The sequence below is a fragment of the Sciurus vulgaris genome (assembly GCF_902686455.1).
Source record: "Sciurus vulgaris genome assembly, chromosome: 1".
NCBI lineage: Eukaryota > Metazoa > Chordata > Mammalia > Rodentia > Sciuridae > Sciurus > Sciurus vulgaris.
Genome location: NC_136461.1, coordinates 100,282,944 through 100,308,282, shown reverse-complemented (window position 1 = coordinate 100,308,282; position 25,339 = coordinate 100,282,944). Strand labels below are relative to the sequence as shown.

General features: G+C 38.0%; 1 protein-coding gene and 1 long non-coding RNA gene across 3 annotated transcripts in view; one reads left to right on the top strand and one right to left on the bottom strand.

Moving 5' to 3' along the window:
• Nucleotides 1-25,339, top strand: part of LOC306666561 — a 61,374-nt gene that overhangs the window by 13,532 nt on the left and 22,503 nt on the right. The window contains exon 2 of one of the 2 annotated variants that reach the window (XR_013765330.1): nucleotides 5,656-5,742. This is a non-coding gene — a long non-coding RNA (uncharacterized lncRNA). Of the gene's footprint in view, nucleotides 1-5,655; nucleotides 5,761-25,339 lie in introns of those variants that run through there. The other variant, XR_013765331.1, reaches the window with a different exon arrangement.
• The window catches only part of LOC306666548 (acidic mammalian chitinase), a 46,330-nt gene that overhangs the window by 3,570 nt on the left and 17,421 nt on the right, over nucleotides 1-25,339 (bottom strand). The window contains exons 2-6 of the mRNA XM_079148703.1: nucleotides 7,716-7,795; nucleotides 6,374-6,403; nucleotides 5,645-5,846; nucleotides 2,833-2,889; nucleotides 1,957-2,122 (exon numbers count right to left, since the gene is read on the bottom strand). Of these exons, the coding sequence (XP_079004829.1) occupies nucleotides 1,957-2,122; nucleotides 2,833-2,889; nucleotides 5,645-5,846; nucleotides 6,374-6,403; nucleotides 7,716-7,795 (535 nt within the window). The remainder of the gene's footprint in view (nucleotides 1-1,956; nucleotides 2,123-2,832; nucleotides 2,890-5,644; nucleotides 5,847-6,373; nucleotides 6,404-7,715; nucleotides 7,796-25,339) is intronic.

Here is a 25,339-nt window from a genome sequence, read left to right as displayed (position 1 = left end):
AAGACTGACACCCTATCAAATGAAGTGCTGAACTGGTCACTGGGGAAGGTGGTAACTGCCAGCTAAGAGGCCCTCATTCAGAACTAGAGGCTTACTTGCCTGTATTTTGTGTGACTCTAGTCTCATTTGGAGTACTAGGGTCAGTTCTAGTAATTGCAGTGTGCCAGAGTGTGTTCCAGAGGAGTTTCTCTGAAAATTGCCACATGGGTATTGGTTGAAGGAAATAGGACATTTAACTGGATGAAGAGGAATTATAGGCAGGGTTTTATTGCTATCTTGAAATACTGAACCCAGGTATGGCAAAATGTGAGGTTTTATTCTCTGTTGCTTCAGTGGGCAGACCACTGAACTAAAGACCTAATACTGGAAAAGTTATATTGCATGACTGGAGGCACGTTTCAGCTAAGAAGGGAGATGCTAGCTCTGCTCATCAGACCTGTTCAATAAATAAGTAAACTAACTTTTATGTAGTGAGCTACTTAACATTGAAACTCTTCACAGGATGGCTGACAACCACGTGTATGGAGTAAAAAGTCTGTCTTGTGAGAGTAAATCTTCAAAGTATCCTTAGTCCCTGACTTTTTATCATTCCACTCATTTCTGTGGTGATCATCTACCCTTGCGAATGGCTTTGGCACAGTGTATCACGTCTTTGCCCTGCACTCCAGATGGGTATTCATCCAACGCCTTCTCGGCATTCCAGATACCTTGCTCTCCTCTTCAAAGCTAAATTAATCAGTCCTTGTCCTTACTCCAGATCTAAGCTTCTCCCTGTATTTACCATCTTAGATAACAGCACCACAATCAAACCAGTCCCCAAAGTCAGAAAACTGGGAGTTCTCTCTATTCTACTTGTCCTTAATCCCTAATTCTTGTTGATTTCCTCATCTTTATACCCCCTGCATACAGCCTTCTTCCCTTGGTGTTCCAGCCACTGTTGTGCATTCCTCATCTCCTGCTCGGTTTACCCCAACAGGTGCCTTACCCTGTCCCTGTCTCCTCACCTCCTTCCAATATATCCTCCAAGGTTAAAGCCAAAGCAGTCTTTCCCAAACTCATTTTATCATATTTCTCTACTACTTAAAATCCTTCAAAGCTACCTCATTACCTTGAGGGTAAACTCCAAATTCCTTATTTTAATATAAAGTCCCCATATGATCTGGCACCTATGCAGCCTCTCAATCCCAGCACTTACCATTTACTCACATGAGTCTGCATGTCTTCACTTCTGCCTGTCCTGTCCTCACTTAGTTGGCTAATACCAGTTTTGTTTTGTTTTAAATTAAGCATCACTTCATCTAGGAAGTGCCTTCTGATTTTTGCTCCAGAGCAGATTTAGGCAGCTTCTCTCTGTATTACTTTTGTACTCTGTGGACCTTTATCATGGCATTTTCAAAATTACTATAATCGTTGTTAGGTTTAAGTCTTCCACCTCAGATTCTGTGTTCTTTAAAGCCAAGGATTATGTCTCATTTTTATCTTGATGTCTAAACCAGTATCTGGCATAAAGCCTCTTTGTGCTCAGTAATAAAAGGCAGTCTGGTCAACTGTAACAGTTAAAAGTGGTGGACTTTGTAGACTGCCAGTGTGGGCGTTTATGACACTAGTTGTGTGGCCTTGGGCAATTTACTTAGAACCTATCTATACCTTAGTTGCTCATCAGTAGAATAAATATTATCATAGTTATAGTACCTACAATTTGGAGTACATGCAATGACGAAATGAATTATGATTCTTAAGACATGATGTAGAGGGATGTTGGGCACATAGCACACATACAGTTATTGTTATTAAATGCTTGTTGACATATGAATGTGTGGTATCTAGGAATCTTTGCAATGCTAAGGTCCTATAATTCTAAATTAAGATTTAGCTTCTTTATGCAGCTATCCAATTCTCCTTGGAAAGAAGAGATTTAAATAATCTAGGACTAAAGCCTGTTTCGTCCTTCCTCACCTGCACCAGGACGGTGAAGAGATGCTTGTCTTGAGGGGGGCTTCCACGAGATCCAGGGTACTCCCAGTCCAAGTCCAGTCCATCAAACCCGTACTGCCGCAGGAACGTGATGACCGAGGCAATGAAAGTCTGGCGGTTCTCAGGAGTGGAAACCATGGTGGTGAAACTGAGGGAGACCCCCAAAAGCAGGACATGGCCTCATGGTCTCAACACGTTGGAATATCAACAGTGGATTCCTCAATTTCTGCCTCAGCCCTTCACCAGGACCCCTATCCCAGATGAAAACACGCTCCTTGTTTTCTCCTGGCCATCTTGTATCACCACTACTCTTCCAAGCTGTGGTGCCTCAGTGTCCCCTTTTATTCTGTCATATTCCCACTTTAATCCTTCTTTCAAATTGCCCTTATTGCTTTGAATACCCAGGTAACTCAGGTCACTGTGTTCTGTCTCTAAATAGTTCCCCAAATTCATGTGTCCTTAAAGGAGTCTTCTTGCTTATGTTCATGACTTTCTCTTTTCTTCTCCCAATAGATAAATAGAAGGTGTACAAGATTTTCCTCAGGTCTTGTACTCTTGAAATACTTTAAGGAGTGATTGTTATGCATGCAGGTAACTAAACCTATGGATGGCATCCTAGAATATGCAGCCAAATTTAAATGTATGAAATTAAATATGTATCTACTTAATATTGAAGTTTGGGGAGAGCAAGCTATCAAGTTAGCATGCTCTTTGTTCAATGTACATCCTTTATACCCTGCCTTAGATTCTGAAGTCTAAAGGGACTAAGATCTAAAGTCTAGTCTGAAGTCTAAAGATCACATTGGGCTAACTTGTTTCAATAACAGATGAACAAAAGGCCCTCCATAGAGGACTTACAGGGCAGTTCCAAAGTTCCAGCCTCCAACGGCCAGGAGAGTTTTCAGTTGGCTGTTCCTTTAAAGCAAAAGATAACAAATCAAAAGAAAAAGAAAATTCAAAATCCACAAGTGCCTCCTTTTAAATATAATATTGTTGTTTTTAGTACTGGTCCCACTCATCTTCTTTAGTTTCGCCTTAATATATGATAGCAATTTTCCTCCAGTAGTGAACACTTTCTCTAGAAAAATTCTTCGTGTTGTTATCATCATAACCCTGTGCTTAGGGTCCCTAAAGGAGCTTTAAATTATGAAAGGGGTGTGTGTGTGTGTGTGTGTGTGTGTGTGTGTGTGTATTGGTACTGAGACATGAACCCAGGCCTTGCATGTGCTAGGCAAGTGCTCTGCCAATGGGTTGCCAATGCCAACCCATTTTTAATTTTATTTTGACATGGTCTGTCTTGCTGAGTTGCCCAGGCTAGCTTTGAATTAGTGATACTCCCTGTATCATCCTCTTGAGTAGCTGAGATTGTAGGTATGTGCCACCGTGCACAATTGAACATTTTTGTTTTTAAGAATGTATCAGCAACATGTGTCATGTATGTACCTCAAAGCTCATATTCTAATCCATCAGATAAAATGATAAATGTTGTTTGAGCATCATTATTTCCTCAGCATCTGTGACAATTAATACAAATTCATGGACTGTAATGACACACATTTTCTGGAATAGTGGTTCTCAAATATAACTTTACATGAAAAACAAGAGCAAGAGTTGAGGAGGACAACATTAAAATTCCAGATTTATAGTCCCTTTCCCAGGGATTCTGCTTCAGTTGCAATGGGGCAGGGAGTGTCTGGCATTTTTATCAAGTGTTGTATGTAATATTGATAGAAGTAATCAATGGGCCACACTGCAGAAACAACATTCTAAAGGAGTTTATTTCTATTGTGAATCATAACTAAATTCTGATATTTGCATTTGTGGTAGTGCTATTGCTGATGGTAGCAATCTTCTAAAGTCTTCCTTATCTCAAATATGACTAAACTGAGTGAAAGTGTTAATTACAAGATAGCAGGACTTATTTACACAAATTCTTAAAATACTGAAAGTCCTTCTCATTCTTGGGCTTAATGATGTTTAAATTTCAATAATTCTCCATACCTTACTCCCTGATGCAAGCAGCCAAGATGGTTTTCAGTTTCCTGGGACACACACACACACACACACACACACACACACACACACACACATAGCTGTAGGTTGGGGTAAGAAATAGAACTAATATTTTTTGAATAGGTACTATAACAGGCAAGGTACTATTTTTATCTAAGTTCTTGCTACTTAATATGTGTCTTATGAACCAGAAGCATCAGCATTATCTAGGAGGGGTTTGTTGGAAGTGCAGAATCCTATTCACAAGCAGAATAATGAAATTGGATCCCATCTCACACCATACATAAACATCTGCACAAAGTTGTTTAAAGATTTAAGACTTGAAACTACAAAACCACTAGAAGAAATTGTGGAGGGAAGCTTCATGACAATGATCTGGACAATGATTCTTTTCAATGTATCTTCAAAAGCACAGGTAGCAAATGCAAATATTAACCAATCTGTTTGCATTAAGCTAAAGCTTCTGCATAACAAAGGAAACAACCAATAGAGTGCAGAGTAATAGAGTAAAGAGACAACCTATGGAATGGGAAGAAATATTTGTAAACCAAACTCTGATAAGGGATTAATATTTCAAATGTATGAGGAACTCAAACAATTCAGTAAGAAGAAAACAAATAACCTGATTTAAAAAACCTGAAGAGACATTTCTCAAAAGAAGAAAGTGGCTAATGGGTATGTGGAAAAATACTTGATATCACTACTCATCAGAGAAATGGAAATGAAAACCACAAGAAGCTATCACCTCACTCCTCTTATAATGACCATTATCAAAAATATGAAAGATAACCAGTGTGGTCAAAGATGTGGAATAAAGATAATTTTTGTACACCATTAGTGGGAATGTAAATTATTACAGTTATTATGGAAAACAGTATGGAGGTCCTTTAAAAAGTTACATAAAGAGCTACCATATGATCCAGCAATCCCACTGCTGGGTTTATAGCCAAAGGACATGAAATCAATGTCTTGAAGAGATATTGGCACTATCATATTCATTGTGGCATTATTCACAATAGCCAATATATGGGATCAACCCAAGTGTCCATCAGTGAATGAGTGGATAAACAAAAATTTTTAATAAATACACAATGAAATGCTATTCTCCATAAAAATGAATGAATCTGTCATTTGCAACAACATGGATGAAAACAGAGGATGTTAAATTAAGTGATATGAGCCAGGCATAGACAGACAAATAGCACAAGATTTTACTTAAAAGTAGAATAGAAAAGAAAAAACCTTCAACTTGAAAAAGTAGAAAGTAGAATGGTGATTACCAGGGGCTGGATGGGGTTGGGAATTTGTGGAGATGTTGGTTCAAGGATAAAAAATTTCAGTGAGACAAGAGGACAAGAAAACACCATTGTACAACATGGGGATTATGGTTAATAACAACAAGCAGTGTTTTGGAAAATCACCAAGAGAGTAGGTTTTAAATGTTCTTAATACAAAAAAGGTATGTGAGATAAAGCTCAGTTGAGCCTTTCTACAATATATACATATTTCAAAGCATTGTGTTGTGCACAATTTTGTCAATTAAAAAGGAAAACAATCTGTCTTGATCTACCTCAAGCTCATTGATTCTGAATTACATTTAAGAAACATTGATGTTTGTTAACTATTGACTCACTATTGATATCCCCCCTTCTCTTACTTATTTTTCAGGCCATTGAAAGCTTGGTAGAGAGTGACATCATTCCATTCGATGGTGGTGATCCTGTTGTTCTGTATCCCAGCAAAGGCGTAGATGAGGTGAGTACACAGGCAGGGGTCGATGTTATCAGGCTTGAAGCTCCCCAGGCCTGGGCGGTACTGGGCCCAGTTGGAGAAGTAGCATGTCAGCTGGTAGCTGGAACCTGTGGGTTGCAGAGAGGAAGGACAAGGGCCTGGTTTAGGTGTTGCTGAACTGTGGTGTGAGTTTTGGCCCCTGTTTCCCTCCCTGTGCCTCAGCTGCCTGATCTCTGCGTGGCAGTGACTGGGATGAACAACACTTGCAGATGAGTCCAAAGATGTCAACTCAGGAACTAGTTACTGACCTGCAGTTGGCTATTTTTACCTATGACAGATTCATTTTGAGATTTTGGATTAGCTTAGAAAACTTCTAAAAAAAAAATGCACAGTAGTCATATGAAGCCCAGTGAACGCCAGTTTAAAGCTCTCAGGTGATTGTGCTGACCAGGACTGTAGTGACAGCCAACCCAGAACAGTATACTTTCCATGAAGCAAACCCATCTTTTTCCTTAGTATGATTTATCTCTTGACATTTTTTTTTTTTCAAAAAAGTAATATTTAAACAGATATTGCATCATGAATGATTCATGGGGATTTGAGATTTTGGGTAGGAAAAGATTTTGTCAATAGTCTAACACAGTCAATGACTTACCCAGCTGAACATTGAGCAGAAGGGCCAGTCCTGGAGAAAAAGAAAAAAAAAATTTATTCTGAACCTGTTATCTGTATCTTATGGAATCTAATTCTGAGGCCTTGGGTGCTATCTTATTTGCCACAGAATGTTACACTTAGTGCAACAAACACACCAACAGACCTATTTTTTTCATAACTTAATCAAAATGGCCATGGTTCCTTTTTCCACCTTCTGTGTCAGGAATGAGTATTATTGAAGAGATATTGTTACTACCATATTCATTGTGGCATCATTCACAATAGCCAAGCATGGCTACCGTCTATGAAAGGTGCACTGTTTGACAGTGACCCCAGACTCACTCTACTCAATGACTGCACATTCATACATGCCTCATCTCCCTGAGATGGGATCTGTATAGCCCTGCCCAGTGAAGGCATAAGCATCCTTTAAAGTGGGGAATTCAGGATCCATTGGGCCTTAGGAGGGTTTTTTTGGAACCACTCAGCAAGAGGAGAGAAGAACTTGAGGATTCATTTAGAAAAGGCTCGGAACCTTTGTAAAGTTTGTAAGTCATGGCTTTAGAGAAACTAATAAATTCTGCCAGGCCAGGTGCAGTGGTGCGTGCCTATAGTCCCAGCTGCTGGGGAGGGTGAGGCAAAGCCAACCTCAGCAACTTAATGAGACCCTAAACAACTTAGTGAGACCTTGTATCTAAATGAAAAATATTTTAAAAAAAGAACTGGGGATGTGGCTCAGCAGTTAAATGCGCCTGGGTTCAATCCCTGGTAACCCCCCCCCCCCAAAAAAAAAAAATTCTGGATATGACTTGACTTTGAACAACTATCAATCAACTTCTTGTAATGATTGAAATTCTAAGAGCAACATTTTAAATGTCCATCATCAACTCAGTAGGACTGTAGAGTACAAAAGAGAAATAATCCTGAAAACAATAGAACAAAGACAACTTACATAGTTATATTATTTCATTTCCTACTAATTTTCTCCCCTTGAGAAAGCTAGTTTCCAGACATGAGCATGTCAATTAACTAATGCCAATTAAAATTAGGTGGTGCATGAAGATGAGAGGAGAAATGGAATTCAGTGAAAGATGAAAAATATAGACAAGCACTGGAAGAAAGTGAGCCTTTCTTTTAGGACCATGCCTGTTTCATTACCTATGGAAATGAGGTAGGAGAACGAGAGGCAGACATTTCTATACATCAGGATTCTCTTGAAAATATGAAATGATCAAATATGGAAAAGCATAGGTGTGTCACATAAAGACTGTCTCATGGTTGTCAGATCCTAAGAGAAAAAGAAATCAGGTAAGAGTAAGGCTCCATTTCTCATTGCAACTCACCTGTGAGGAGAATAAGTTTTGCCATGCTGTTGGTGCTGGTCCAGCAGAGCCTGGATTTGCTTTTTATACCATCTGGGTCTCTGAATAGTAAATTGAGAGCTTTAAACCAGGATGTGTCACTTAGCTAATCTGTATGTCAACAAGTCTCCTCCCCTAGCACACCACCCCCTGGACCTCCCGGCAGCAGTACCACCTTCCCTGTCCAAGAAGGAGGAAACAAAGCCACATCTCCTATCAGGGAGGTGGAGACCATCACTGTAGAAATCACTGGCCTAATAGCTTTTCTGGCAGTTCTCAAAATAACTGATAGACATCTGTTTTTATTCTGTGGTTAGGTTTTATTTTGAGTACATTTTGTGACTGATATCAAAGCACGTTCTTATTGGAAAGTAAATAATAAAACCCTTAGAAGTTATTAGTTTATTTTCAACCTTTCTTCCTCATGGAATTAGTCATAGGGAATTTGTATAATTAGTGCCTAAGATGCTTGCCCTTTGCAGGTGCTATTTTTTGAACATTTTATTTTGGAATGACTTCAAGTTATGATTATGTGATAATTTTATCAAGAATGTTTGGTTCCTGAAATGTTTCCTCTCAGGCCACCAAGAACCCTCTAGTGTTCCATACTTTCAAATTGCATTCAGGACATGCTAAAAGAATTCCATTTTATGTTGCTGATGGATAGAGATGGTGATGATACTGAAATGAGTTTCTTTTTGCAGAAGTATTTGGAAATTGACCATTTTTAGTATTCTCCCGTTAAAATTAGTGCCAATGTGCCCTTTCCTAACATCATCCATTATCATTATCCTACGATGAATTTCCATTTCAGCTGCAGTGGTCTGTTCATTGTCCTCAAAACTTGCATGCCTCTGCTCAAGCTGTCTCTCCACCTCTTGCCTGAAGTGTCTCCTTCTCCTCCCTGCCTATCCCAATCTTAGCAATTCTTTCAAATCCAGATCAGATCCTCTCTGTATTTGAATGATCTCCACTTCTTTTTAATTTCTCTATGTGCTCCAGCACATGTTTCCTGTTCAGCTTATTTGGTACTATCTTGTGACAATTCCTGGAATTCAGTTGGTGGGCATATGGATGTCCATCATAGGACATTGGCACCTTAGCAGAGTGGTGTTTTTTTTCTTTTAAGTCTGTACTAGTTTGTCCATTATTATATTTGAAAACTAAATTATTTCCATTCCTTCTATGATCATTAGGTCTGGAGTGTTTCATTTCTGTGCCAGTTAGCTTTTCATTGATGTGACCAAAATGCCTGACAAGAACAACTTAGAGGAGGAAAAGATTTGGGGGTGAGGGTCTGGTTTCAGAGGTTCATTCCATGGCTACCAGTTTCACTGCTGTGGGCCTAGGGTGAGACAGAGCATCATGTTCGAAGACACAGAGTGGAAAGCTGCTCCCCTCATGGTAGCCCAGAAGCAAAGAGAGAAAGGAGAGGGGCTTCAGGAAGTTGACCCTTTTCAGGGAACATCCCTAGTGTCTCAACTCCTCCAGCCACGTCCCACCTACCTACAGTTACCACAAGTTAGTCCAATTAAACGAGGATGGACTCTTAGACTTCAGCTCTCATAATCTAATCATTTCACCTCCCGTATCAATACAGAAGCTTTTCAGGGATACCTCATATCCAAACCATAACAGTTCCCATTTCCAGGAACAGAGAAAGTCTAGTAAAATTGTTGCTGGAAAAGATTTTTATTGTACAAATAATATCAACTAACTCTATAAATACCTATTATGTGACAGAGGTTGTACCTGGTGCTTCTAGCACTTTGCAAGTGCAAACCAACTCTAACAATATTAAAATAATAGAAAGATATGAGGAAGCTCATTGAACCAAAGATGAGAATATAGAACCTCCCTTGGATTTGACAGAAATCAAGTCTTTCCCAGGTGAGGGAGTGGCATAGGGCCTCGGTTAAATGAATCAGACTTGTATTTTCCATCCATGAACACCTGCACACAGAATTCAAGGCCCTGTCAGAAATAGTCTGGTTGTGCAGCACCAGACCCTCAATGAGGAAAAGACAGGACACTTAGATTCACATTTCCAACAGAACTGATCACAAAATGAATGTTTAAAAGAATTAATAGTAAATGAAAAACCAAAGTTTTCATCAGAAAGTTCTACTCCATTATTTCATCTAGCCTATAAAGAGAAATATTTCTATCACACCAATTTTGCAGATAAGAAAATTGATCAAACAACTATTAATCATCAGAGCAAGGATTCAGTGCCAAGACTAACTGCCTCCAGTGTGGAAACCTAATATTTGTGCTGCATTGTCTCCTGGTGTGGAGAAGGTCAGTATGTGGTCCAGGTCCACCTGGGTGAGGCATTTTCTTGAGGTAGTTAGAAGAGTACGATGGATCAAAGAGCCAGAATTATGACAAATCAAAGTCAAGCATGTGCAAAAGTGAACAAGGTCAGTAGCCCTGGATTTATCCTAATCAGCACTATTAGTTCTAGCCACGGCTTCTGTTTAGTGAAGTATTTTCTATTGAATTTGGCACCTCAGATCCTTCAAAGTAAATGACCTGACCGATAAATAACATTCCTCCTTAGTAACTCCTGAGGAGTTCCCTTCAAACTTGAGACAAGAGAGTCCCTATCACACTTGCTTTCCATTTGAGCACTTGGAGTTGGGAATTTCCACCCAAGTTATAAAGCTAATAAAGGTTTAAACTTGTCAGCACTGTGTATCCTTTCATATTATTAATTAATTAATTAATTAATTAATTAATTAATTAATTTTTGTGTGTGTGTGTGGTGCTGGGGATTGAACCCAGGGCCTTGTGCATGCAAGGCAAGCATGTTACTAACTGAGCTATATCCCCAGCCCCATATTATTTTTTCAATAAGCTAGTAAATTTTAGTCTCCTTAAACTTTGTTTTAAAAGCTACTAGTCTCTTCAAACTTTAAAAAAAAAAATTATACCCATAAGTTTAGATGTACATTTAATGAAAAATATTTAAATGAAAATGCTGTTTCATCATCTAGTATAGAAAAGATAATATTATCTTGGGACTGGTGTTGTGGCTTAGTGGTAGAGCACTTGCCTAGCACATGCGAGGCACTGGGTTCGATCCTCAGCACCACATAGAAATAAATAAATAAAATAAAGTCACATGCTGAAATTTTTTTTAAAAAAGTAACATTCCAAAATTTTGAAGAAAATATTTTAAAATTTCATCTTCAAGGTAAAAGGAAACTTGTTAAATAAAGTACCCCAAGAGACAAGCCATATAGAAAAAGTAGTATATATTGAACTACATTAAAATCTAAAAAAATTTTTTATCATAGGATACTATAAATATAGTGAAGATAAAACATTGAGTGGAAAAAATCTTCAATGCACATAACTGACAATTATAATTCTGAATAAAGATCTTCTATAGAAAAAAATAAACGCATAGACCATCTAATAGAAAAATGAGCAAAAGACATGAGCAATCATTTCACACAAAAGGAAACAAAAGTGACCAACAGATGTTAAAAAATTTTCCTATAAGCCAAAAGAAATATCTCCTCCTTAAGTTGACTTTCTCAGGTATTTTGTCACAGCAATGGAAGATCAATTAACATAATGCTGTACCCATTAGTAGTCTGAGAAATATAAATTAAAACTATCAGCCATGATGAGATTGATTTTGAAGTCTGACAATACTAATACTAATAAAATAGTAGGAATTCTTAGACATTGTTGCTTGTAGTATAAACTGATAAAGCTACTTTGGAAAAAATATCTAAATAATATATTTTAATATTCATATGTTGTTTTATACAGCAATTTCCCTCTTAGGAATAAACATCGGAGAAACTCTTGCAAATGTGTGCCTGGAGGCATGTATAGGAATGCTTTCTAATGAAAAGCATTTTTCTAGGGGAAAAGTTGGAAACTAACCATATGCTATTTATGTACAAATGATAAGTGGATTTGTCTACTGGAGATGTTTTAGTCAGCTTTGTCACTGCTGGGACTAAAAGACCTGACAAGAACAATTGTAGAGGAGGAAAAAATTAGCAGTTTCAGAGATCTTAGTCCATAGAAGGCTGGCTCCATTCCTTGGGGCTCCAGGAGAGGCAGAACATCATGGTGGAAGAGTGTGGTGGAGGGAATCAGTTCACATGATGATCAGGAAGCAGAGACTCCACTCACCACATACAAAATATATACCTCAGAACCATGCCCCCAGTGCCCACCTCCTCCAGCCACACCCTACCTATCTTCAATTAACACTCAGTTAATCCCCATCGGGGGATTAATTCACTGATTGGGTTAAGACTTTCACAACCCAAACATTTCTTCTCTAAACCTTGTATTGTCTCACACATAAGCTTTTGGGGGCACCTCACATTCAAACCATAACAGGATCTATGGATATAAATTAACAATAATTATTGATAAAAAGTTGGATGAATATCCAAAGCTTAAAGTTGCTCAAACTAAAAAGCTTCTGACAAAACAATGAAGAGTATGAAGAGAAAGCCAACAGAATGGGAGATCTTTGTTAACTGCTCCTCAGAGAGGAGATTAATAACCAGAATATATAAAGAACTCAAAAAACACCAAAAGAAACCCCAATTAATAAATGAGCAAAAGAACTAAAGGAACTTCTCAAAAGAAGAAATACAAATGGTCAATAGATATATGAAAAAATATTCAATATCTCTAGTAGTAAGTGTTTGAGTCATTTTTTTCCCTGCTATGACCAATAGACCTGACAAGAACAATTTTAGGGGAGGAAAGGTTTTTTTAGGTCTCACAGTTTTAGTGGTCTCAGTCCATAGATGGCCACTCCATTGCTCCTTGCCCAAAGTGTAGCAGAACATCATGATGGAAAAAGATGGTGGAAGAAAATGACTCAGGACATGGCCACCAGGAAGTAGAGAGAGACTCCTGCTCAACAAGGACAAAATATATATCCCAATGGCAACCTCAGAGACTACCTCCTTCAGTCACACCCAACCTGCCTACAGTTACCCCTCAATTAATCCATTCAAGTGGATTAATTCACTGATTAAGTTAAAATTCCAATAACCCAATCATTTCACCTCTAAACAATCACTAATTCATGGGAATTAATAACATACTTAAAAAAACCCCAATGAATCAAAGAAGAATTCAGAAGAGGAACTAGATTATACTTAAAGGTGAATGAAAATAAAGAACATAAGACAACATGAAGCAGAATTAAAGAGAAAATTTTGTAACTATAAACACAATGAAAAATAAGATCTCAAGTCAACAATCTACATTTACAACGTAAGGAACTAGGAAAGAAACTAAACCTGAAACTAGCAGAGGGAAGGAAATAATAAAAATTGAAGCAGGGATAAATGAAATAAAAATTTAAAAACTAGAGAAAAATCAATGAAAACAAATTTTGTTCTTTCCAATGATTAAAAACAATGACTAAACATTCACCTTGATGGGGTGGGGAGAGAAATGAGGTTCAAATTACTAAAATAAAAAATAATAAAAATAGTAATGGGGATATTGCTACCATTAGTAAAATATTACTACCAGAAATAAAAAGGGTTATGAAAAGGCATAAGAACAATTTTAACAATTGTACACCAACAAATTAGATAATCTAGGTGAAATAAAAACATTCCTAAAGACATATAACCTATGAGGCAAAATCATGAAGATATGAGATTGAAATAAACCTAATAGACTGAATCAGTAATCAAAAATCTCCCAGTAACGAGAGGCCCTGGACCTAAGGCTTCATGGGTGAATTCTAACAAATATTGTAGAATAACCAAAACCATTCTTTCTCAAGTTTTTTTAAAACAGTTGAAGAGAAGGGCACCCTTCTTAACTCTTCTGTAAGACCAGTGTTACTGTGATATCATAGCCTATTACAAGAAAAGAAAACTATAATTTATTTTCTGAACGTCGATTCAAAAATCTTTGACAAAATACTGGAAAACTGAACTCAGCTGCATGTTAAAAGAATCATACACCATGATCAAATGGAATTTATTCCTGGAATGCAAGGATGGTTCACTATATAAAAGCTGATCAACATAATAAATCATTTAACATTTCTTTAAATATTAAAGAAAAAAATGATCATTTCAATTGATGTAGACAAAGTATTTGACAAAAATCAACCTTCTTTTATGATAAAAACACTCAATGAACTAGGAATAGAAGCAAAGTGCCTTAGCGTATTAAAGTCAAGATATGACAAACCCACAGGTAACCCCATACACAATGGTGCAAAGCTGAAAACTTTTCCCCCAAGGTCAGGACTAAGGAAAGGATGCTTGCTTTTGCCATTTCTATTCTACATAGTACTGGAAGTTCTAACCAGAGCAATTAGGCAATGAAGAGACACACAAGGCACTTGAATTGGAAGTGAAATATTAAAATTATCTGTTTGCAGATGTGACCTTAGTATGTAGAAAACCCTATGGATTTTATATACAAAAAAAGTGTAAGAGATAGGTAGTAGATTTAAGAAAATAGTAGTTTATAAAGCCAAAACACAAAATCAATTGGATTTCTATACACTAACAACAGCCAAACTGAAAAAGAAATTATGAAAACAAGTACATTTATAATAATATTAAAGAGAATAAAATACTAAGGAATTAATCAATGAGTTGAAAGACTTTTGCAGTGAAAGCTACAAAATACTGTTCAAAGAAATTTAAAAAGACACAAATTCATTTTCATGGATTGAAACATTTAATATTTTTTAAATGTTTAGGGAGAGAAGATGGCAGATTAGAGGAAGAATGTACTTCCAGGAGTTTCTCAGCATCAGACTTACAAAGCGGGAAGACTGCTCCTCAGTGAGGTAGGTTACTAAGTGAACTCACTGGAACTTAATACTAGTCTGTAAAAGAAACTATAGAGACAGAGAGTCAGAAACTTTGAACAGAATATAAGAAATAACACATTAGCAATGCACCACCTTGACTGGTGGCAGCCGCTGAGGGGATGGGGGAGACTACACAGCATAACAGCAAACAGTGTATAACAATTTTTTTTTTTTAATTTGACTTCAGGGAACCTGTGGATTTGAGAGGGAATTTGATCTTAACAAACATGGAGTTGGTGGGGAAAGTGGTTCAGAAAAACCAGCCAAAAATTACTTGGGCCCCTGGCCAGATAGTTTGGAGGGAACTGAGGTCACTGGCCCAGAAAATGACCATGAGTATGGCCTTGGAACTCTGTATAAATGCTGTTTGGAAGTGAGCAGAGACAGATCAGGAACATGTAAAGGAAGTAGCCAGCATTCTCATATATGACCTGCAAAGTGTGCCTGAACCAGAGGGACTGAAATAGGCACTAAAAGAATTATACCTGGCTCATTCAGGCTCTGGATCCCAAGGGGAGAAAGCTCCCTTTGTTGCTGGTGCCCAATGAGAGTCATTGAAAAGACACGCAGCGACCATACAGGAGGGTCTGCCCTTCAGGGTGAATATTCGATTATTCATATTCATAGCATTGAAGGTGACATCTGTGCAGGGTTAATCTGTATGTGGTAAAAATGAATTTTAACAGAGGACCCAGAGATCCAGACAACTAACAGAGACCACTGGCATCTTCCTAGCAGAAGGGGACATGGATCAAATCTCAAATACCCACCAAAACAGTTCCAAAGTTCACCAGAGACTAAACTCCAACTACTGGAACATCCAGTTCAGAACTCTGCATCACCCCACTATAAGATTACACAATTCATCAGCACTGCCAAGTCTATTCTATCCTATATGGAGAGACTGGAAGCTGAGAGGTACTGCACTCAGCTGGTAACTAGGAGAGGAGCAAAAAGGCATTGAACTTAATAATCCCCAGCTCTTGACCCGAAGGTTTTAGAGCTAAAAATGAATATAAAGAATGAAAATTCATTCTTGCCAACTGATTCAACCACTACATCAGAAACAGGTCTTTTGGTTTTTATTATGATTTTTTTTCTCTTTTTATTGCATTTCCCCCACATTCCCATTTTAATTTACTTTTTCTTATTTGCTTTTAAAATATTAACTTTTAAGGCATTTTATGAAATATCATTTCACCATATTGTATTATTTTTTATTTTTTCCATCTTGCATGATTTTGTGTGAGTACATGTGGATGTGTGTATATGGGTGTGTGTATTCTCACTGTGCAGATAGGTTTGAAAAAAATATATATTCATATCATTATTTTCTTTTGTACTAGTTTATTATTTTGCCTTGACTGGACAGGTTGGGTATAATTATACCAGAGTGTAAGTGGTTTTAATTTTACATTTGCTAGTTTGTTCATACCATGGTTCTTGATTCTCTTATATCCCCTTCTTCACTATTTCCCCACTAACAGAAAACAATTGCAAAACAAGAGCTATACCCAGCAAAGATCCCTTTCAAATTTTTTTAAATTATTTTTTAAAATTGTAAACAAATGGGATACATGTTGTTTCTCTGTTTGTACATGGCGTAAAGGCATACCACTTGTGTAATCATAAATTTACATAGGGTAATGTTTGATTCATTCTGTTATTTTTTCCTTTCCTCCACACCTCCCACCCCTCTTTTCCCTCTATACAGTCCTTCCTTCCTCCATTCTTGCCCCCCTCCCTAACCCTAACTCTAACCCTAACACTAACCCCTCCCTCCCCCCATTATGTGTCATCATCCACTTATTAGCGATATCATTCGTCCGTTGGTTTTTTGAGATTGGCTTATCTCACTTAGCATGCTATTCTCCAATTTCATACATTTGCCTGCAAATGCCATAATTTTATCATTCTTTATGGCGGAGTAATATTCCATTGTGTATATATACCACAGTTTCTTTATCCATTCATCAATTGAAGGACATCTAGGTTGGTTCCACAATCTGGCTATTGTGAATTGAGCAGCTATGAACATTGATGTGGCTGTATCTCTGTAGTATGCTGATTTTAAGTCCTTTGGGTATAGGCCAAGGAGTGGGAGGGCTGGGTCAAATTCCAAGTTTTCTAAGGAATCTCCACACTACTTTTCAGAGTGGCTGCACTAATTTGCAGCCCCACCAGCAATGGATGAGTGTACCTTTCTCCCCACATCCTTGCCAACACCTGTTGTTGCTTGTATTCTTGATAATCTCCATTCTAATTGGGGTGAGATGGAATCTTAGGGTGGTTTTGATTTGCATTTCTCTTATTACTAGAGATGTTGAACATTTTTCCATGTTTGTTGATTGCTTGTAGATCTTCTTCTGTGAAGTGTCTATTCATTTCCTTAGCCCATTTGTTGATTGGATTATTTGTATTCTTGGTGTAAAGTTTTTTGAGTTCTTTATAGATTCTGGAGATTAGTGCTCTATCTGAAGTATGATTGGCAAAGATTTTCTCCCACTCTGTAGGCTCTTTCGTCGCATTGCTGATAGTTTCCTTTGCTGAGAGAAAGCTTTTTAGTTTGAATCTATCCCAGTTATTGATTCTTGCTTTTGTTTCTTGTGCTATGGGAGTCCTGTTGAGGAAGTCTGGTCCTAAGCCAACATGTTGAAGATCTGGACCTACTTTTTCTTCTATAATCTGCAGGGTCTCTGGTCTGATTCCAAGGTTCTTAATCCATTCTGAGTTTAGTTTCATGCATGGTGAGAGATATGGGTTTAGTTTCATTCTTTTACATATGGATTTCTAATTCTCCCAGCACCATTTGTTGAAGAGGCTATCTTTTCTCCATTGCATATTTTTGGCCCCTTTGTCTAGTATGAGAAAATTGTATTTATTTGGGTTTGTATCCGTGTCCTTTATTCTGTACCATTGATCTACCTGTCTATTTTGGTACCAGTACCATGCCATTTTTGTTACTATTGCTTTGTAGTAGAGTTGAAGATCTGGTATTGCGATACCCCCTGTTTCACTCTTCCTGCTAAGGATTGCTTTAGCTATTCTGGGTTTCTTATTCTTCCAGATGAATTTCATAATTGCTTGCTCTATTTCTGTAAGGTAGGTCATTGGGATTTTAATTGGAATTGCATTGAATCTGTATAGCACTTTAGGTAGTATGGCCATTTTGACAATATTAATTCTTCCTATTAAAGAACATGGGACATATTTCCATCTTCTAAGGTTTTCTTTAATTTCTTTCTTTAGTGTTCTGTAGTTCTCATTGTAGAGGTCTTTCACCTCTTTTGTGAGATTGATTCCGAAGTATTTTATTTTTTTCGAGGCTATTGTGAATGGGGTAGTTTTCCTAATTATTCTTTCCAAAGATTCATCACTTATGTATAAAAATGCATTAGATTTATGTGCATTGATCTTATATCCTGCTACTTTACTGAATTCACTTATGAGTTCTAAAAGTTTTCTGGTGGAATTTCCTGGTTCCTCTAAGTATATAATCATATCATCAGCAAATAGGGATAGTTTGAGTTCTTCTTTTCCTATTCGTATCCCTTTAATTTCTTTGGTCTGTCAATTGCTCTGGCTAGAGTTTCAAGGACAATATTGAATAGAAGTGGTGAAAGAGGGCATCCCTGCCTTGTTCCAGTTTTTAGGGGGAATGCTTTCAGTTTTTCACCATTTAGAATGATATTAGCCATGAACTTAGCATAAATGGCCTTTATGCTAATTCCTTAAATGTTAAGGAATGTTCCCACTATCCCTATTTTTTCTAGTGTTTTGAGCATGAAGGGGTGCTGTATTTTATCAAATGCTTTTTCTGCATCTATTGAAATAATCATGTGATTCTTGACTTTAAGTCTATTGATATGGTGAATTACATTTATTGATATCCTGATGTTGAACCAACCTTGCATCCCTGGGATGAAACCCACTTGATCATGGTGCACTATCTTTTTAATATGTTTTTGTATGCGATTTGCTAAAATTTTGTTGAGAATTTTTGCTTCGATGTTCATTAAGGATATTGGTCTGAAATTTTCTTTCCTTGATGAGTCTCTGTCTGGTTTAGGTATCAGTGTGATATTGGCTTCATAGAATGAGTTTGGGAGGGTTCCCTCCTCTTCTATTTTATGGAATACTTTGAGAAGTATTGGAATGAACTCTTCTTTAAAGTTTTTGTAGAACTGGGCTGAGAACCCATCTGGTCCCAGACTTTTCTTTGTTGGTAGGCTTTTGATGACTTCTTCTATTTCAGTACTTGAAATTGGTCTATTTAAATTGTGTATGTCCTCCTCATTCAGTTTAGGCAATTCATATGTCTCTAGAAACCTGTGGATGTCTTCGAAATTTTCTATTTTGTTGGAGTATAGATCTTCAAAATAGCTTCTAATTATGTTTTGTATTTCAATCATGTCTGTTGTGATATTTCCTTGTTCATTCCGAATCATAGTGATTTGGGTTTTCTCTCGTCTTCTCTTTGTTAGTGTGGCTAAAGGTTTATCAATTTTGTTTATTTTTTCAAAGAACCAACTATTTATTTTGTCAATTTTTTGTATTGTTTCTTTTGTTTCAATTTCATTGATTTCAGCTCTGAGTTTAACTATTTCCTGTCTTCTACTACTTTTGGTACTGGTCTGTTCTTCTTTTTCTAGGGCTTTGAGCTGTAGTGTTAAGTCGTTTATTTGTTGAGTTTTACTTCTTTTATTAAATGCGCTCCATGAAATAAATTTCCCTCTAAGTACTGCTTTCATAGTCCCAGAGATTTTGATATGATGTTTCTTTGTTCTCATTTACCTCTAAGAATTTTTTAATTTCCTTCCTAATGTCTTCTGTTATCCATTCATCATATAATAGCATATTGTTTAATCTCCAGGTGTTGGAGTAGCTTCTGCTTTTACTCTTTCATTTATTTCTAACTTCAATCCATTATGATCTGATAGAATACAAAGTAGTGTCTCTATCTTCTTGTATTTGCTAACATTAGCTTTGTGGCATAATATATGGTCTATTTTAGAGAAGGATCCATGTGCTGCTGAGAAGAAAGTGTATTCGCTCTTGGTTGGATGGTATACTCTATAAATGTCTGTTAAGTCTAAATTATTGATTGTGTTATTGAGATCTATGGTTTCTTCGTTCAATTTTTTGTTTGGAAGATCTGTCCAGTGGTGAGAGAGGTGTGTTAAAATCACCTAGTATTATTGTGTTGTGGTCTATTTGATTCCTGGAATTGAGAAGGATTTGTTTGACGTATATGGATGAGCCACTGTTTGGGGCATAGATATTTATGATTGTTATGTCTTGCTGATTTATGCTTCCCTTAAGCAGTATGAAATGTCCTTCTTTATCCCTTCTGACTAACTTTGGCTGGAAGTCCACATTATCTGAAATGAGGATGGATACTCCAGCTTTTTTGCTGAGTCCATGTGCATGGTATGTTTTTCCCCATCCTTTCACCTTTAGTCTATGGGTATCTTTTTCTATGAGGTGAGTCTCTTGCAGGCAACATATTGTTGGATCTTTCTTTTTAATCCAATCTGCCAGTCTATGTCTTTTGATTGATGAATTCAGGTCATTAACATTCAGGGTTATTATTGAGATATGATTTGTATTCCCGGTCATTTGGTTCATTAATTTAATTAAATTAATTAATTTATTTGACACGACTTGGTTCCTTCTTTATTTGACAATTCCTTCAGGATAATTCCTCCCTTTGCTGATTTGCTTCTTTGTTTTTCATCTCTTCCTCATGGAATATTTTGCTAAGAATGTTCTGTAATGCTGGCTTTCTTTTTGTAAATTCTTTTAGCTTTTGTTTATCTCGAAAGGATTTTATTTCATTGTCAAATTTGAAGGTAAGTTTTGCTAGGTATAAGATTCTTGGTTGGCATCCATTTTCTTTCAGGGCTTGAAAAAATGTTGTTCCAGGCCCTTCTAGCTTTTTGGGTCTGGATTGAAAAATCTGCTGATATCCGTATTGGTTTCCCCCTGAATATAATTTGGTTCTTTTCTCTCACAGCCTTTAAAATTCTGTCTTTATTTTGTATGTTAGGCATTTTCATTATAATGTGCCTTGGTGTGGGTCTGTTGTAATTTTGTGTATTTGGAATCCTATAAGCCTCTTGAACTTGATTTTCCATTTCATTCTTCAGATTTGGGAAATTTTCTGATATTATTTCATTGAATAGATTGTTCATTCCTTTGGTTTGTTCCTCTAAGCCTTCCTCAATCCCAATAATTCTTAAATTTGGCCTTTTCATGATATCACATAGTTCTTGGAGATTCTGTTCATGATTTCTTACCATCTTCTCTGTTTGTTCAACTTTGTTTTCAAGGTTAAATATTTTGTCTTCAATGTCTGAGGTTCTGTCTTCCAGGTGTTCTATCCTATTGGATATGCTTTCTATAGAGTTCTTAATTTGGTTTATTGTTTCCTTCATTTCAAGGATTTCTGTTTGGTTTTTTTTCAATATCTCTAACTCTTTATTGAAATGATCTTTTGCTTCCTGTATTTGCTCTTTTAACTGTCGATTGGTGCGATCATTCAATGCCTGCATTTGCTCTTTCACCTCATTGTTTGCTTCCCTGATTATTTTAATTATGTACACTCTGAACTCCTTTTCTGTCATTTCTTCTGCCATACTGTCATTGGGTTTTATTGATGTAACATCTAGATTTGTTTGGGGCATTTTCTTCCCTCGTTTTCTCATATTGTTCAGGTATCAGTGGACCGCTGACCTATTGCAGATTTCCTCTATTGACTTATAATGTCCCTGAAGATTTCTAGTATATCCCCTCTTAGCCTTCAGTGGGCTGAAGTCTTGGAGGAAGTTGATAGTGCGGTGCTCCACAAGGAAGCTGCCTCTCTAGGGGTGGTGGCTTTCAGGTGGGGTATATTCCCTGCTAGTGGGCAGAGGTGCCTCCACTTGTTGACCAATGGTCATCCAAAGGGAAACTAGGCTGCGGGCTGAGGCAAGGCCTGTTTGGGCCTGTGTCTCTGGTTTTACCGTTCTTGTGTGAAAACCTCACCCGGCAAGGAAAACTTACCCGGTGGGGAGGTCTCACTGGTCATTTCCCCTCCTAGAGTTTCCCCTCAATCCACAACTATCGCCTGGGCTGGGCTGCCTTCCTCTGCAATGTTCCCAGGGGCCCAGACCTACCTCCTGGGCCTGGGAGCCTCGCCCTTCGCAGACGAGACGAGTCTTCTTAGGCTGCCTCTCCTCAGAGAATCTGCCCACAGTCCCGGAACCTTCGTTCTGCCCCTAAGCATGTCTCTGTGCAGCTCTTCCACCAAGAAGCCTCCTAGGTCCTGGGACCCTGCTCTGTACCTAATCACCTGGCTATGTGGCCCCTCCTTTGAGCAGCCACCTGGAGCCCTGTACAATTGCACCTAGTCCCAGCAACCCGCCGCACGCCTCTTCCTCCAGACAGCTGCCCGGTGTTCTGGTGCGGTCACTAGGAGTCCAAGCAACTCACTGCATGCCTCCTCCTCTTGCCAACTGCCCATAGCCCTGGGCAGTCACTCCTAGTCCAAGTGACCCACCCTGTTCCTCCTCCTCCGGGCAGCCCCCTGGTGTTCAGGAGTGGTTGCTTTGATTCCAAACAACTCACCACTCACCTCCTCCTCTGAGCAGCTGCCTGGAGCTCTGATGCAGTTACTGTGAATCCAAGTGACTTGCCGCGCTCCTCCTCCTCCTCCAGGTAGCCCCCCCCCGTCCTCTAGGCAGCCCACCAGTGTTCAAAAGCATTCACTCTGAGTCCAAACAGCTCTCCGCGCAGCTCCTCCTCTGGCAACCGCCTGTAGCTCTGGTACAGTCACTCCCAGTCCAAGTGGCTATGCTCCTCCTCCTCCTCCTCCTCCGGGCAGGTCCCGGTGTTCAGCAGCGGTCGCTCTGAGTCCAAACAGCTCTCCTCGTAGCTCCTCCTCTGGGCCGCCGCCCAGAGCCCCAGTGGTTGCTCCGAGTCCAAGTGCTGTGCTGAGCGGCCTCCTCTACGATGCTCCCAGTTGTCCGAGTTCACTGCTCCAGCAGGGGGAGGGGTGTCTCGCAGGGCAGCTCTACTTCACAAAGTTCCCTGCATTCCGGGACTACCGCCCCATCTGGGATGCCTCCCCAACGGGAGAGACTCACCCGGCTGCTTTGAGTTGGTCCCAAGTCTCTCAATATCTCCTCTTTTGAATCCTGAGTCCTGGAGCAACATGAAATGCAGCCATCCTCTAGTCCGCCATCTTGAAAACCTCCCCTTTCAAATTTGATGGGGAAATAAAAACTTTCCATGACAAGGAAGTCAAGAATTCATGACTACCACGCCAGCACTACAAATAATACTGATAGATAAACTGCACACAGAAAAACCCCAAAACAAATCCCAAGCTCCCAAATAGATGAAGGTCAATAGAAGAGTAGACAACTAATTGAGAATCAAGACCATTAAAAATAGCAAAAAAAAATCAAAATTGCAGGAAACCACAGATGCGTACCCATACTAACACTGAGTATAAATGTTCTCAGCTCCTCAACTAAAAGAAACAGATTAATAGAATGGATCAAAAAACATTATTAACCTGTATACCATTTGCAGCAGTGTCATCTCATTGGTGAAGATACTCAGAGACTGAAGGCAAAAGGATGAAAAAAACTATGCAAATGGAGTCTGAAAACAAGTTGGAGTAATTTTTTTCATCTGACAAAGCAGATTTCAAGCAAAAATTAATCAGGAGAGACAAAGAAGGACACTACATCCTGGTAAAGGGAACAATACAACAACATAAAACAATGGTAAATATATATGCCCCAAATGCATCCAAATACACACACACACACAAAATATTCCTAGACATTAAATCTCAGATAGACCCTGATACAATAATATTGGGTGAATTCAACACACCCTGTCACCAGTAGACAGGTCGTCAAACAATAAAGTCAATAAAGATACTTCCAACCTAAATAATACTACAAATCGAATGAACCTAATAGACAACAGAATATTTCACCCACAAACAGCTGAATTTACCCTCTCAGCAGCTCATGGAAGCTTTTTCAAAATAGACCATGTACTAGGTCACAAGGTAAGTCTTGAAAAATGCAATTATATTGATATAACCCCATGTATCCTATCATATTATAATGGAAGTCAACAGCAAGAAAAATGATAGATACCACATAGACATGTGGAAAAGGATGTCTTTTCAATAAATGATTCTGGGAAAACAGGATATTCACGTGCAAAAAAATGAAGTTGAACTCTTATCTAACAACATATACAAAAATTAACCCCAAAAGGATTGAAGACTTAAATGTAAGGCCTATAAAACTTTCAGAAGAAAACATAGGGCAAAAGTTTAATGATATCAGAGTTGGCAATGATTTCTTGGATATGACTCCAAAGACACAGGCAAAAAAATGGGAAGAAATAGACAAATAGAACTTGAGAACAATTTTAAAAGTATATGCAGCAAATAAAATATCAATGAAGTGAAAATGTAACTCATAGAATGGGAGAAAATATTTTCCAAGGATGTATCTATTTAATATCCAGAATACATAGAAAACCCTTAAAACTTAACAACAAAATTCCCACACAACCCAATTCAAAAATGGGCAAAGGATTTAAATAGACATTTCTGCAAAGAAAAAATAATATGGCCAATAAGCAAATGCAAATATGCCCAACATCAATGATCATTAGGGAAATGCCTATCAAAACTATAATGAGACATCATCTCATACTAATTACAATGACTACTAAAAAAATTAGAAAATAATCCATCAATTCCACTTCCAATTCTGGTTCCAAAAAAACTGAAAGCAGAGTCTGGATGAGATACTTGTACATCCATGTTCACAGCAGCGTTGTGCATCATAGCTAAAACATGGAAGCAGCCCAAGTGTTGAGCAAGCACACACTGCATTGTATACATACAATGGAATAGTACTCAGCCCCCAAAGGGTATTCTGACATGTCTGCAACATGGATGAACCTTGAGGCTTTATGTTAAGTGAAAAATGTTAGTCACAAAAAAGACAAATACTGTAAGATTCCACATATCTGAGGTATAGAGTCAGACTCAGAAAGTAGAATGAGTGTTTCCAGGGTCTAAGGGAGGAAAGGAGACAATGTTTAGTAACTATAGGGTGTGAGTTTTATAAGACGAAAAGAGCAATGGAGATAGATGGTGGTGGTGGTTGAACAACATTATGAACATATTTAATACAACTGATCTGTATGCTTAAAAATGGTTAAGATGGTGCAGGGTCGGGTTGTGCACACCTTTAATCTCAGTAGTTGTTGGGTTGGGGGGGGCTGCTGAGGCAAGAGGATTGCAAGTTCAAAGTCAGCCTCAGCAACTTAGTGAAGCCCTAAGCAACTTTAGCAAGACATCATCTCAAAATAAAAAATAAAAAATACTAGGGATGTGGCTCAGTGATTAAGTGCCCTTGAGTTCAATCTGTGGTACCAAAAAACCCCCCCCAAAATCCAGGTTTTTATGGTAAATTTTATCTGTGTGTATGTGTGTGTGTGTGTGTATAAAATTTTATTTTATTAAAAAAAATTCTAGTTGCAGATGGACACAATACCTTTATTTTGTTTATTTATTTTTATGTGGTGCTGAAGATCAAACCCAGTGCCTCACAAGTGCTAGGCAAGCAAGCACTCTACCACTGAGCCACAACCCTAGCCCCTAAATATATAAAATATATATATATATATATATATATATATATATATATATATATATACACAACAAAAAATATTGGAAAAAAAGAAC